This window comes from Bidens hawaiensis, unplaced genomic scaffold (genome assembly GCF_021521415.1).
Source record: "Bidens hawaiensis isolate Kalapana, Puna unplaced genomic scaffold, B.hawaiensis_p1.1 tig00040694_1, whole genome shotgun sequence".
In the NCBI taxonomy this organism is placed as follows: domain Eukaryota; kingdom Viridiplantae; phylum Streptophyta; class Magnoliopsida; order Asterales; family Asteraceae; genus Bidens; species Bidens hawaiensis.
Window position 1 is genome coordinate 7,191 of NW_027497201.1, and position 13,206 is coordinate 20,396.

At 38.2% G+C, this 13,206-nt stretch overlaps 2 protein-coding genes across 2 annotated transcripts; both read left to right on the forward strand.

Annotated features, from left to right (window-relative positions):
* The first annotated feature begins 1,505 nt into the window (after nucleotides 1-1,505).
* LOC143592343 (uncharacterized) lies at nucleotides 1,506-3,585 on the forward strand. The gene is made up of 4 exons (XM_077072280.1): nucleotides 1,506-1,563; nucleotides 1,670-2,156; nucleotides 2,222-3,087; nucleotides 3,188-3,585. Exons 1-4 carry the CDS (start codon nucleotides 1,506-1,508, stop codon nucleotides 3,535-3,537), a joined length of 1,761 nt encoding a protein of 586 aa, XP_076928395.1. The 3' UTR covers nucleotides 3,538-3,585.
* A 51-nt stretch (nucleotides 3,586-3,636) lies between these two features.
* Nucleotides 3,637-4,719, forward strand: LOC143592344 (uncharacterized). Its single transcript, XM_077072281.1, has 2 exons — nucleotides 3,637-3,842; nucleotides 3,932-4,719. Exons 1-2 carry the CDS (start codon nucleotides 3,668-3,670, stop codon nucleotides 4,717-4,719), a joined length of 963 nt encoding a protein of 320 aa, XP_076928396.1. The 5' UTR covers nucleotides 3,637-3,667.
* Nucleotides 4,720-13,206: the final 8,487 nt, after the last annotated feature.

Sequence of the window (13,206 nt, forward strand, 5' to 3'; positions counted from 1 at the left end):
CCTACATTTATTATTTCTTTATCTTCTCTAATTAATTTAATATTTTTCAATACTTGGATTATAATTTATCTATCTGGGGGTGCGGTATTTTTTCCTAAACCAAATCGTTTTTACCCAGAGGTAGGCCAAGGGCGGGCAACTAGTTTCTTTCTAAAACGATTCATTTTAACCCACTTTCATCCACATTTTGACCCAACTAAATTGATATTTTTCAAAACTGGCATTATGCCTAGAACCCATTTGACCCAAACTAATTTTGCTAAAACCCGTTCCGACCCGTGGTCTACCCTGTCCGACCCAATCCGGTTCTTTTACTAGGCCTAGTTATATTTAACAATTATGGGTCATTTGTATCATTAACCGGATTTTTTACTTACCAAACATAGCCCAGAGTTATTAGACTAGACTACTTGATGTTGGAGATTGTTAAGGTGAAACAGAGGATTTCTATTGGTATTTTGGTATTGAACTATGAAACAAGGATTTCTATTGGTATTGAACTATGATTCAATTGAGTTCCAACAACCCAGACAGGTTTAACTAATTGAACTGACTAGAGGTGGGCAAATAAACCGGTTAACCGAACCGACTCGAAAACTGAACCGATACCGAATCGGTTTGAAACCGATTATGTAGAAACCGGTTTGGAACCGATTGAAACCGTAAGTTCGGAACCAGTTTGTAATTTTCTCTGCCAAAACCGGTATCAAACCGGTAACCGAACCGAAACCGGCCAAAACCGGTCAAAACCCGAACCGAAACCAATCAAAACCCGAACTGAAACCGATCGTACCATGGAAAAAAACCGGTTTCAACCCGAACCGAAACCAATCATAAACCGGTTTTGACTTTTGTTGACCAAACCGAACCGGTTTTAACCCAAACCGGTTTTGAGTTTTAAACCTGTTTGTGCACCTCTAGAACTTACTAACATTTATTCTAACCCAAGTCAGGCCGCTGTTGATTACTTATAAACACAAATTGTTACGATTCGACCCATGACCCGATCCAACAGGGGGTCAATATCTCGATTAGTTTTGTTTAGTTTACTTTTGTTTGTTTAGTTCAATTGTCACATGTTTAAATTAGTTGTTTATCCTGTTGCGTGTTTGGAAGTAGCGGTGTTGCATGCATGTACTTAAAATAAGTTAGTGGAGTCAGCTTTACATTCAAGTTCTGCATATTTATTTGAGTGAATAGCCATTTTCGTCCCTGTGGTTTGCGACTTTCGCCACTTCAGTCCAAAGTTTGATTTTTTGTCAATTTAGTCCTAGTAGTTTTCATTTTTAGCCTGTTATATCCTCCCGTCTAACGGCATCCAAGTATGCCGTTAGTTCTTTATCACCTGAGGGCTAGAAGTGTCTTTTTAGATATTACCTCAGGGACTGAATAGTCTTTTTAGATATTACAATTAATTATTATATTAACTGAATACACAAAACTTAGATACGATATTCACAGTGAAGAACTAGGGAAGAAGAACCAGCGATTAAGTGAAGAACAACATGGAAATGTGGGATACCAGAGCTTCTGGTGATGATTTCGATCCAGACGTTGAATACGGTATGTATTAACCCCTTAACCCTAACCCTAACTATTATCTATTAATCAAAGAAACCCTTGAATTCCAAACCCTAACCCCTAACTATTATCTATTAATCGGTTTCAGGGAATTTTCCAGACCATTTTACTATTAAATTCCACCATGGGGGAGAGTTCGAGAAATCTCCAGAAACTACATACAAGGGGGGTTTGGTTACTTTTGTTGATAGAGTGAATGCTGATCTGTTTTCAGTGATTATTGTGAATGATATGGTACAACAATTAGGCTACAGCGAAGAGGAAGTTCTTACTGACCAGAAATTCTATTTTAGAATTCCCGGAGGGGACTTAGATTCAGGTTTAAGACCCTTGTCCAATGATGTTGATGCTCTTAGCCTCATAGGATATATTAGTGTGCATAAGGTAATTGAGGTGTATGTGGAACATTCACACATTATATCAAAGGTAAAAGAGGCTTCAATGTTAAGTTGTTTTAATGTGGAAATAGATGATGAATTAGAATCTGATGAACCTACAGATGATGATGTAGTTGAATTAGATGACATAGATTTACATAATGTTAGGGTGCCTGAATCTGATGAAGATGTAGAGGGGTTTGATGTGATAGTGAGGCAGAAGGTTCTGATTATGATTCAGACTTCATATTTAATGAAAACAGTATGGATGACCCAAATCAGGATATAGAATTATTTAGAGCAGCCGTGGATGATATATCTGATGAAGGTGAAGATGTTGAAGATAAAGGAGATGAGTTAGATGATTTAGATCTACATGATATTGATAGTCTTAGTGATCCTGATAATGATACTATGTTGCAAAGAGCTATTAGGATGAACAAGAAAAAAAAGAGAAAATCACACTCAAAAGAAACTGATGAAGAATATTGTCATTTTTACTTGGGTCAAACTTTTGGTGGTAAAGATGAGATAAAGCAAATGGTGAAGACTCATGCAATTCATTCAAGGAGACAACTTCATGTTGTGAAGAATGACAAGATTAGGTATCGTGTAGTGTGTTTGGGGAGAAATTTAAATATGGGTAGTTGTGAAAATAATGATAACCAGACAAATGAGGTGGAAGAGAATCTCATGCCAAGAAGGAAAAGAAAATGTAAAAAAAATTGTGGGGCCCAAGAGGGTAGTTCCAGCCATAAATCCAAACCTAAAAAGAATAAGATTCCTCCTCCCACTTGCCCATGGGTCCTACATGTGTCTTTTGATGGGGCTGAAAGAATATGGTGTGTGACAACATTAGATACTGAGCATCAATGTTTACAAACTAGAACTGTAAGCTTATGCACGGTTGGGTGGTTGGCAAAGGAACTGGAGGAAGATCTTGAAGAGGACCCAAATGAAAGTATGAGGAAATTGCAAAAAAATATTCAAAGGAGGTTGCAAGTTCAAGTCACCCCTAACCAGATTTACAAGGCTAAAAGAGTTGCTAAAAAGAATGTTGTGCATGATTTTAGTGGTCAGTATGCTATTCTTAGAGAATATTGTCAAGAGGTGGTTAGATGCAATCCAGGTATGTATTTTTAAGTATCTTAAACTGTTTACTTATGTATTTTAGTGTAGTTTTGCTAAAATATTTACTTATGTATCTTAAAACTGTTTACTTATGCTAGGTACAACTATCAAGATTGATGTTGAAAGTGAATGTAATCCTAGCAGCCCAACTAGACAGTTTAAGAGGATTTATGTATGTTTAGCTCCATTGAGGGAAGGCTTTAAATTATGTGGGAGAGAATTATTGGGGCTAGATGGTTGTTTCATGAAGGGGATATACCCAGGCCAAATCTTAACTGCTGTTGGAGTTGATAGCAACAATGGTATTTATCCTGTTGCATATGCAATAGTTGAATCAGAAAATACCAATTCATGGACATGGTTTTTGGAGATTTTAGCTGATGATCTGGATTTGACATCTAACTCTAATTTCACTTTTATGAGTGACAGGCAGAAGGTAATTATTTAACACTTGATTATGTTTTATATCATATTACTTACAAATATTTTTGTTTTAAAATTAGGGCTTAATACCTGTAATACAAAAAGTTTTCCCAAATGCTGAACATAGATATTGTGCAAGACATATTGAAGAAAATATGAAACAAAAGTGGAAGGGTCAAGCTGCAAAGAATCTGTACTGGAAGTGTGTATATGCAACAACTCCTCAGACATTTAATAAAGCAATGAAACAGGTGTTTACAGAAAATAAGGAGTTATATGATTGGTTGAAGGAAATTCCACCAAGGCATTGGTCACTATCACATTTTACTGGTATTTTTATGTTATTAATTACATTCTTGTTCATTACATTATTGTTAATTACATCCTTGTCAGTTGAATTACTTATGCTTATACTATAGGTAGGGCACTAAGTGATTTGCAATTAAACAACATGTGTGAGGTGTTCAATAGGCAGTTGACACCTGGAAGGGACCTCCCTATCATTAGTTGCCTAGAGTTCATTAGGGAATACCTAATGAAAAGAATTGTGAAAGTGCATATGAAGATAGCAAAATGTAAAGGTCCATTAACACCAAATGTTACAGTTTCATTTAAAAAAATCAAGAAGGATGCCACTAAGTGTAATGTCATTTGGAATGGGGCTACAAAGTATCAAGTTAGTGGTCCAAATCAAGAGCAATATGTTGTGACAGTTGACCAAAGGTCTTGCACATGTAGAATGTGGGACTTGACTGGGATTCCATGCAAGCATGCAGTGGCATGTATTTTTGATATGGGTGAACATGGATTGGATGATGGTGTGCCAGAGAAATGGGTTGACAAAGTGTATTGGTTGGAGACATGGAAGAATGTTTATGCACACACCATAGATCCAATCAATGGCCAAGAAGAATGGGCACCATCCCCTTGGCCCACTAAATTGACTGCTCCTAAGCACCATGTGCAGATTGGTAGACCAAAAAAGAATAGAAAGAAATCTGCTGTGGAAATTGAATTACTGAGTCAAAAGGTTGGTAAAGCCAAGAAATTGCCAAGGAAGGGTCGTACAGTTACATGTGATATTTGCAAGCAACCAGGACACAACAAGAGATCTTGCAAGAAGAGGAAAACAGGAGATATAAGAGAAGCAGGAGGTTTAGGAACACAAGTTGATGCAACTGATGCAGCAGGCTGTTCAGGGGTTTAAACTGCTTTTGGTATTGTAATATTAGGATGTTAAACTGCTTTTGGTATTGTAATATTTTGGTACTATGTTTAATTATGTTAAAACTTGTAATCTTTTGGTATTAGGATGTTTTTGGTACTTTTTACTTTATGTTAAAACCTGTAATCTTTTGTATTGGTTAGTTGACCTTACAAATGTCAACTGGAATGGCTAATGGTATATTGTTTGAATTGCATAGTTGATTGTAGTTAAAGGGCATTTTGGTAATTTGTATTGGTTTTTATTTGTTTGTCTGTTTTTTTCCTGTTTGTTTGATCTGAACAAGCAGGTGGACCTATGTTCATAGATTGCAAAAAGTCATTTGACCTTAACATACAAAAGCAACCAATTTTGGTACTTTGCAGACAAAAACATACAATCTGCATAGTTGACTTTTACAAAAGTCAACTACAGTGGTACCATTGACCTGTCAAACATTTTACACAAAACCAACCAATTAGCTTGTCAAACATTTTACAAAACACTTAATCAAACATTGAGTTGTTTAATCTAACCATATGTTCAAACAAAGACCATACATTTTCATATCATAAAATTAGTACTACAAAAGACAATACAGTGGTACGATGACCATACAACAAAGAGATCTTAGCAAGACAACTTCAACATTCAGTGGAAACATACATAAAGGAAAAAAACAACCAAAACAAAAGTCAATGCAAACTTCATTCTTTTGGTCTTCAATTCCAATTTAGTACATGTTTGACATATTGGAGGATCCATCCAAACAACAAAGCCACAACTCCTTGGCTGCAATTAACAAAAATTAGGGCAAAAATTAGGGGAAAAAAACCTAATTTCAAATGTTTGTTCAATACAATTGTATAAGTTACCTGTTTGCTGCAACAAAAGAACCGTCTTCCTGGGTTACTCTCCGTATATGAGGTACGAATCACAGTAGGCCAACCACATGAGCAGAAAACCATGATTGATGATCTAGAGTTTTGATGGAACAATTAGGTTGATAAGCTAGGGCATCGTTCTGCTTTTGGTCTTATAAGGAAAAGAAAACTGATTTAAATTAAACATAATCTAAAACTAAAAAGAAAAAGACAATAATACCCTTAAACTAACGGCATACTTGGATGCCGTTAGACGGGAGGATATAACAGGCTAAAAATGAAAACTACTAGGACTAAATTGACAAAAAATCAAACTTTGGACTGAAGTGGCGAAAATCGCAAACCACAGGGACGAAAATGGCTATTCACTCTATTTATTTTGTATAATTCCATTTTGAAAAGTTAATGAGAAAATTTGTTGCAAAACTAGTCATGTTATTGTTCTTTGGAGCTTGATCCACTCAAAGGATTAACTATATTGGAGTCTAACCCACGGTACGAGTCCCTGTCAATTGGTGTTTTCATTCTCATACTCATCCATTCCTCATGCAAGAAGATTTAGTTTTATCATGACCTGGTTATGGCCTGGTATTATAGCTGCAACAATGGTCGGTATTACCGATATGAAAACGGTAATATGTGCCATGGGAAACTCCCTCACATGAGGAAACCAAGCACCCACTTGAAGAATCCATTGCCACCATCACTGCCTTAGCCAATTCCAACTCTAAACAATCGTCTGCCATGAAGGAGTACTCCTCCAAATTGGATACCTTCAACGCCACCTTTGCCGGTGCCATAGCCGCTCACTTTGAGACGACCCACACCTTATTATTATCTCTTGTCACTACCCTTGGTACAATCGAACCTCAAACAGTTTCTGTAGAAACGACCACACTGAACTCGCCACAATCAGCCTCTCCGTTCACATGACTAGCTGCCTAAATAACTCCTGAACATCTACAAAATCAGCCCCTACCATTGTCTTAAGCATTTCCCCACAACAGACAGCTTCTTTAAGAGTGTTTTCGTACTACAAAAGGCTATCTTCTTTCCAGGGGTGTCACAGGTATTTGAGGCTTGGTTCGCCACCGGTGTCACACACTTCCGTTGGCAAGTCGATTATAACGTATCCACCTGGGTGAATGGCATTGCTCCACCTGGCCCCAAACCACCACTACCATCTCCTTGGTTACCATTGAAACCTTTTGCAACAAAATCCTTCCTACATCAAATAGAATCATCTGTTTCCAAAAAAATGCACCTGTAGGCACCACAAATTAGCCACCAAAACTGCCTCAAAACGAACCTCTGCTATCGTCCTGTTAGCACTGAAAGCCTCACCCAAACCAATTCCCAAACCGACCCTGCATAGCACCGATCGACACCACAAACCAACCCGCAAAACCGCCCATGAGCCTACCAAAAATGGCCATCATAAAAATTGATACGGCTATACCCAGGTTCATAATTCATGGACGAGCTCAACTCATGTTCTCATGCATGCACCATTAGTGTTAATTTCAGTTTGTTTTATATGCTTAAATTATTTCCCAATTCTAGTTAACGTGTCTTATTATCAGGATAGTGGGTGGTTCTTTGTTTAGCCTATAAATGGTTTGTTCGATTCCAATTTAAGTAAATGAAAAATATGAAGAAAAGTTATTTCAGTCTCTAGCCTCTTTATCTTGTTTGGGAGTGTTTGCCTGCTACAAAAGGCTATCTATTAATAGATGTTGAATAATTTTTCGACTCTTTTTTCTTGAGAAAACCGAAAAACACAAAACCATACAACTAAGTCTAAATTATAACCTTATTTATACTAAATTCATGACCCAATTGTGAAGATAATCTCGTTTGTAAGTCTAAGGATCAAAGTTGTATTGGTTTAAACTTATTTTAAGTTAGATATGTATTATGGTTAGGAGTATAAGGGGTTAATATGTAAAAACCCAAACTCCATAACTTCTCAGTTTAAGATCAACGGGAACAAGACAGAAGACGGTGAGATTTGGGCTGCCAGAGGAGGAGACACGACAGTTCGTAGGGCGGTTACTGGCATAACCGTCATCTCCGATTAGTATAAATAGAACACTTATTTCTTGTTTGTAAACATTCATACATTCAAATATATAAAAGATAATCAAGTTCTTGTTCTATTTTGTGTGCTATTGTGATTCTGGGCAACAAAATTGACATCAGAGCATCAGGCTCTTGAAGATTCATCACGATTTCAAGTAAGTGATTCAATTTCGTGAAGTGTTCTTTCGGTTCGCTGTTCATACTCAGAAAAAGAGGACAGAAATTAGGGTCTGAATTCACGAACTTGCGGCTGTAATAATCTGTTTTCGAGGTATTGATTGTCGAAACAAGAAATAGGAACGATTTGTTGTTCTTGTTGGGCTGTTTGAAGTCAAAAAAGAAAGGTAGACAAGGTGTTTGGCCACGGTAAAGAAAATCAGATTTCTGGGTTTGTTGATTTCGAAAAAAGAGAAGTACGAACGGGATTGTTCTTACGGGCTGTTCGAAATAAAGAGTTTAGGCCGACAGGTTTGGTGTTTGGCTACGGGAAGAAAATTAGTCAAGCTGGGTTCGGGTCTCGAATACTAGTGTTTGAAAATTTTCGATTGCAAGCGAGGAACTATCGGTTTGGTAAATCAATTAAGGGCTGGTCAAAGAAAAGATATTGGCAAAATCAGAATCAAGTTTCAAGGCTTCAATACACGGTTCAAATTCCAGGTTGGTAATCCTATTTCAATCTTTGGAATTTTTTGCATTGTATAAAGCCTAGTTTTAGGAAACTATAGATTGTTTGGAAAAACATTAGTCTCCAAGGTGAAAATCATACGCTTAGAAGCAATGGCGGAATCGCCTAGAAACGAAGCAATTATCATACATAGGGTTGAAAGGCCTCTGTCACGGTATAAATGCCCAATCCTAAAATCCACAAATTACACGGTTTGGTCTATTCGTATCAAGACCATACTACAAGAGAATGGACTTTGGGAGATGATAGAACCAACATAGACGACTCAACTAGATGATGTAAAGAAGGATAAGGCGACAATTGCTTATCTGTTTCAAGAAATACCGGATGATGTGATACTGCAAGTAGCAAGTTGCAAGACCGTAAAGGAAGTATGGGATACTTTAAAATTGAGTCACGTAGGTGTAGAACGAGTACAGAAAGCACTATGCAAACACTCATGTCAGAATTTGAGTTATTGCAAATGAAGGAAGAGGAGACAGTTGATGCATTCTGCACGAAGTTAAACAGTATTGTTACAAGGGCTACTGAACTTGGAACAGTAATGAGTGAACCAACTCTGGTGCGCAAACTCTTAAATGCCATGCCAGATAGATTTGTTCATATTATCGCATCAATTGAACAGTACTCTGACCTAGATACGATGACATTGTCGGAAGCAACTGGGAGATTAAAGACGTTCGAGGAAAGGATAAAGTTTTAAGAAAACAAGTCCAGAAGAGAGGCAAGACAGATTGTTGTTTACACGCCACGACAACAACTCTGGCAGAGGAAGTCGATTTGGTAATCGCGGACGGGGAAAGTTTAATAACTCTCGGGGAAACTGGCCGAATAACAAGAACACGCAAGGTATGGAAGCTGAAGGCCCCTCGCATAGAAACAAGTCAAATAACTCCAAGAACTGGAGGAAGTTTACTAGAGATATGAGCAAAGAGCAGTGTTTCAAGTGTCAAAAGCATGGACATTACAAAAGGGATTGTCCTCAGAAAAATGAAGTACAAGAACTGTCAAACCTCGTACGAGAAGATGAAGAACCGACACTGTTGATGGCAATTATTGCAGATAAGAACGAAGATGAAATGGTCCTACTAAATGAAGGACAGGTACAGCCCGGAAGATACGACACGACAGACAGAAGTCTATGGTATCTAGATAATGGTGCAAGAAATCATATGACCGGTATACGAAGCCACTTCAATGAAATCGGCGAGAAGATTAGTGGCTATGTTCGTTTCGGTGACGGGTCATATGTGGAGATCAAAGGAAAAGGCTAAATATTGCTGGAATGTACAAATCAGGTACATAAGCTGATTTCACAAGTCTACTACATTCCAAGTCTAAAAAGCAATATACTATGTCTGGGGCAGTTAACAGAGATCGGGTGCAGGGTGATCATGGAAGGTGATTATTATATCTTCATGATCATAACAGGAAGCTGCTGATGAAGGTGAAAAGATCGAAGAACAGGCTTTACAACATCAACTTGAAGATAGCAACACCCATCTGTCTACAAGCAAACATTAAAGATGAAGCATGTTTGTGGCACGCACGGTTAGGTCATTTAAACTTTGACGCAATCAATGAAATGACCAGGAAAGACATGGTTCAGGGAATTCCTAAAATAAGTCATGTTGGTCAAATTTGTGGCGCATGCTTATTAGGAAAGCAAAGCAGAACTCCATTCCCAAAACAGGCTAAGTTTAAGGCTTTAAAACCTTTAAACTTGGTCTATGGAGATCTGTGTGGTCCTATATCACCTCCTACACATGCAGGGAAGAAATACATATTCCTACTTGTAGATGATTGTACATGCTACATGTGGGTTTATTTCTTATCTTCCAAGGGTCAGGCGTTCAAGATTTTTACAAAGTTTAAAGAGGACGTTGAGATAGAGACAAGAACCAAGTTGGAGATGCTGAGAACAGACAGAGGCGGAGAATTCACATCAAATGAATTCTCAGAGTATTGCAAGAAGAATGGCATACAAAGACAACTTACAGCACCTTATTCGCCACAGCAAAATGGAGTAGAAAGGAAAAACCGGACAATGATGTCTACTACAAGAAGCATGCTAAAAGCAATGAAAATGCCACAGAATTTTTGGGGAGAAGCAGTACGACATGCCATATTCGTACTAAATCGGGTACCCACCAGAGTCTTAGAAGACAAGACACCATATGAAGCATTGAAGGGCAGGAAGCCAGATTTGAAGATATTTGGCTGCACGGCATATGTAAATGTACTATCATCACATCTCAAGAAACTAGATGATAGGAGTATACCTATGATACATCTAGGGCAGGAAGAGAATGCAAAGGCATACAAATTATATGATCTGGTTAAAAACAAGATCTGTATCAGTAGAGATGTCAGATGCCTGGAAGGAAAACCTTGGAATTGGGATAGTTATCTAAAGGAAAAAGGTACTACAGATCCAGAATGGACGAACTTCACTGTTGGAGGATTAGATGATCCTCATATTGTACCTATTATCAATTCTGAAATGAATGAAGGGCACCAGGAAAACCAAGAACCAAACTCTCCTGTTACTCCACCAACACATACCTACAATCCTGATTTAGATGAAGAAGAAAATCACGAGTCATCAGGAAACTCACACCAATGGTATGATGACACGTCACCAAGAGGGTTTAGAGATGTGCAGTCAGTTACAGAAAGGGCGTCAGAAGTGGAGTTAGAAGAATTGTACTTGGCTGAAGAAGAACCACATAACTACAAGCAAGCATCCGCAGATAAGGAATGGATCGAGGCAATGAAGGTTGAGTTGGACTCAATAAACATAAACAATACATGGAAGTTGAGAGAATTACCTAAGGGTCAGAAAGCAATAGGTCTAAAATGGGTCTTCAAGACAAAGAAGGATGCAAGTGGTAAGATTATAAGGTACAAGGTGAGACTAGTTGCAAAGGGATACGTACAGCAACACGGAATAGATTTTGATGAGGTATTTGCACCGTTGGCACGCATCGAAATAGTTCGTTTATTATTAGCGTTGGTAGCACATCATGCTTGGGAAGTACATCATCTAGATGTAAAATCAGCATTTCTGCATGAAGAACTCAAGGAAGAGGTTTACGTTCAACAACCTGAAAGGTTCATAAAACCAGGAAATGAAGGAAAGGTATACAAGCTCTCAAAAGCACTGTATGGACTACGACAAGCAACACGAGCATGGAATATGAAGTTAGATCAAACACTGAAGTCACTAAATTTCAAGAAGTGTACGCTGGAGCAAGAAATTTACACAAGAAGGACCAAGACATCCACATTAATCATCGGAGTTTATGTAGATAATAAAATAGTGACAGGTACGCCGAAGTAGGAAATAAAGAAATTTAAATCCCAGATGGAAGAAAAGTTTGATATGAGCGATCTAGGATTGCTGGAATACTACCTCGAGATAGAAGTCACCCAGACAGGGGGTGAGATAAAAATTAAGCAGATGGGGTATATAAACAAGATACTAAGGGAGTCAAACATGGTGGATAGCAATGACACGAAAATTCCTATGGACCTAGGTACAAAGCTGACAAAGACTGAAGGAGGAGATCCGATAGATGCAACGCAATACAGAAGTCTGATAGTATGTCTCAGATATCTTCTGCATACAAGGCCAGATCTAAGTTATTCAGTCGGATTACTCAGTAGATTCATGCAAGAACCAAAGGAGAATCACTTGAAGGCCATAAAGCGCTACGCTATATCAAAGGAACTAAGGAGCATGGAATAGTCTACGGGAAGCAAGGAAGCTGCAAGATCACAGGTTACAGCGATAGTAGTTATGGCGTTAACACAGATGAAGGAAAAGGAACTACTGGCTTGGTGTTTTACTTTGGAGAATCACCAATAACCTGGAGCACTCAGAAGCAACAGACGGTAGCGTTATCATCATGTGAATCAGAATTCATCGCGGCTACTACAGCAGCATGTCAAGCATTATGGCTGAAAAGATTGCTAAGTGAAATCACTGGATGGAAAGAGGAGAAGATCACGTTAAAGGTAGATAACGTTTCTGCCATAGCACTCATGAAGAATCCAGTCTTTCATGGAAGGAGCAAGCACATAGACACGCTATCATTTCATCAGAGAATGTGTAGAGAATGAACACATCAATGTGGAGCATATCGGAGGTGAACTACAAAGGGCGGATATACTAACAAAGGAACTCGCAAGGATCAAATTTATCACCATGAGGCACATGCTCGGAGTTCAAGACTTACATCAAGAAGATAAACGAGCTTAAAGGGGTGAATGTGAAGATAATCTTGTTTGTAAGTCTAGGGACCAAAGTTGTATTAGTTTAAACTTATTTTAAGTTAGATATGTATTATGGTTAGGAGTATAAGGGGTTAATGTGTCAAAACCCAAACTCCATAACTTCTCAGTTTATGATCAACGGGAACAAGACAGAAGACGGAAACCGACTGTGAGATTGGGGCTGCCGGAGGAGGAGACACGACGGTTCGTAGGGCGGTTACCGGCATAACCGTCATCTCCGATTAGTATAAATAGAACACTTATTTCTTGTTTGTAAACATTCATACATTCAAATATATAAAAGATAATCAAGTTCTTGTTCTCAATTTTGTGTGCTACTGTGATTCTGGGCAACACCAATCCTACTAGGACTCTGTTGGGTTATAGGCCTTTGGCCGTCTGTTTGTTTTAAACATGTTAACCCTAGACTGGACTCTATAAGCATATCTTATGTATTTGTAATTCGGTATCACTCAGCCTGTGGACGTAGGTCACATCGACCAAATTGTGTTTCTTTCGTTAATTGCTTTCCTTCGTTTGTGTATGATTAAGTCCTAACTG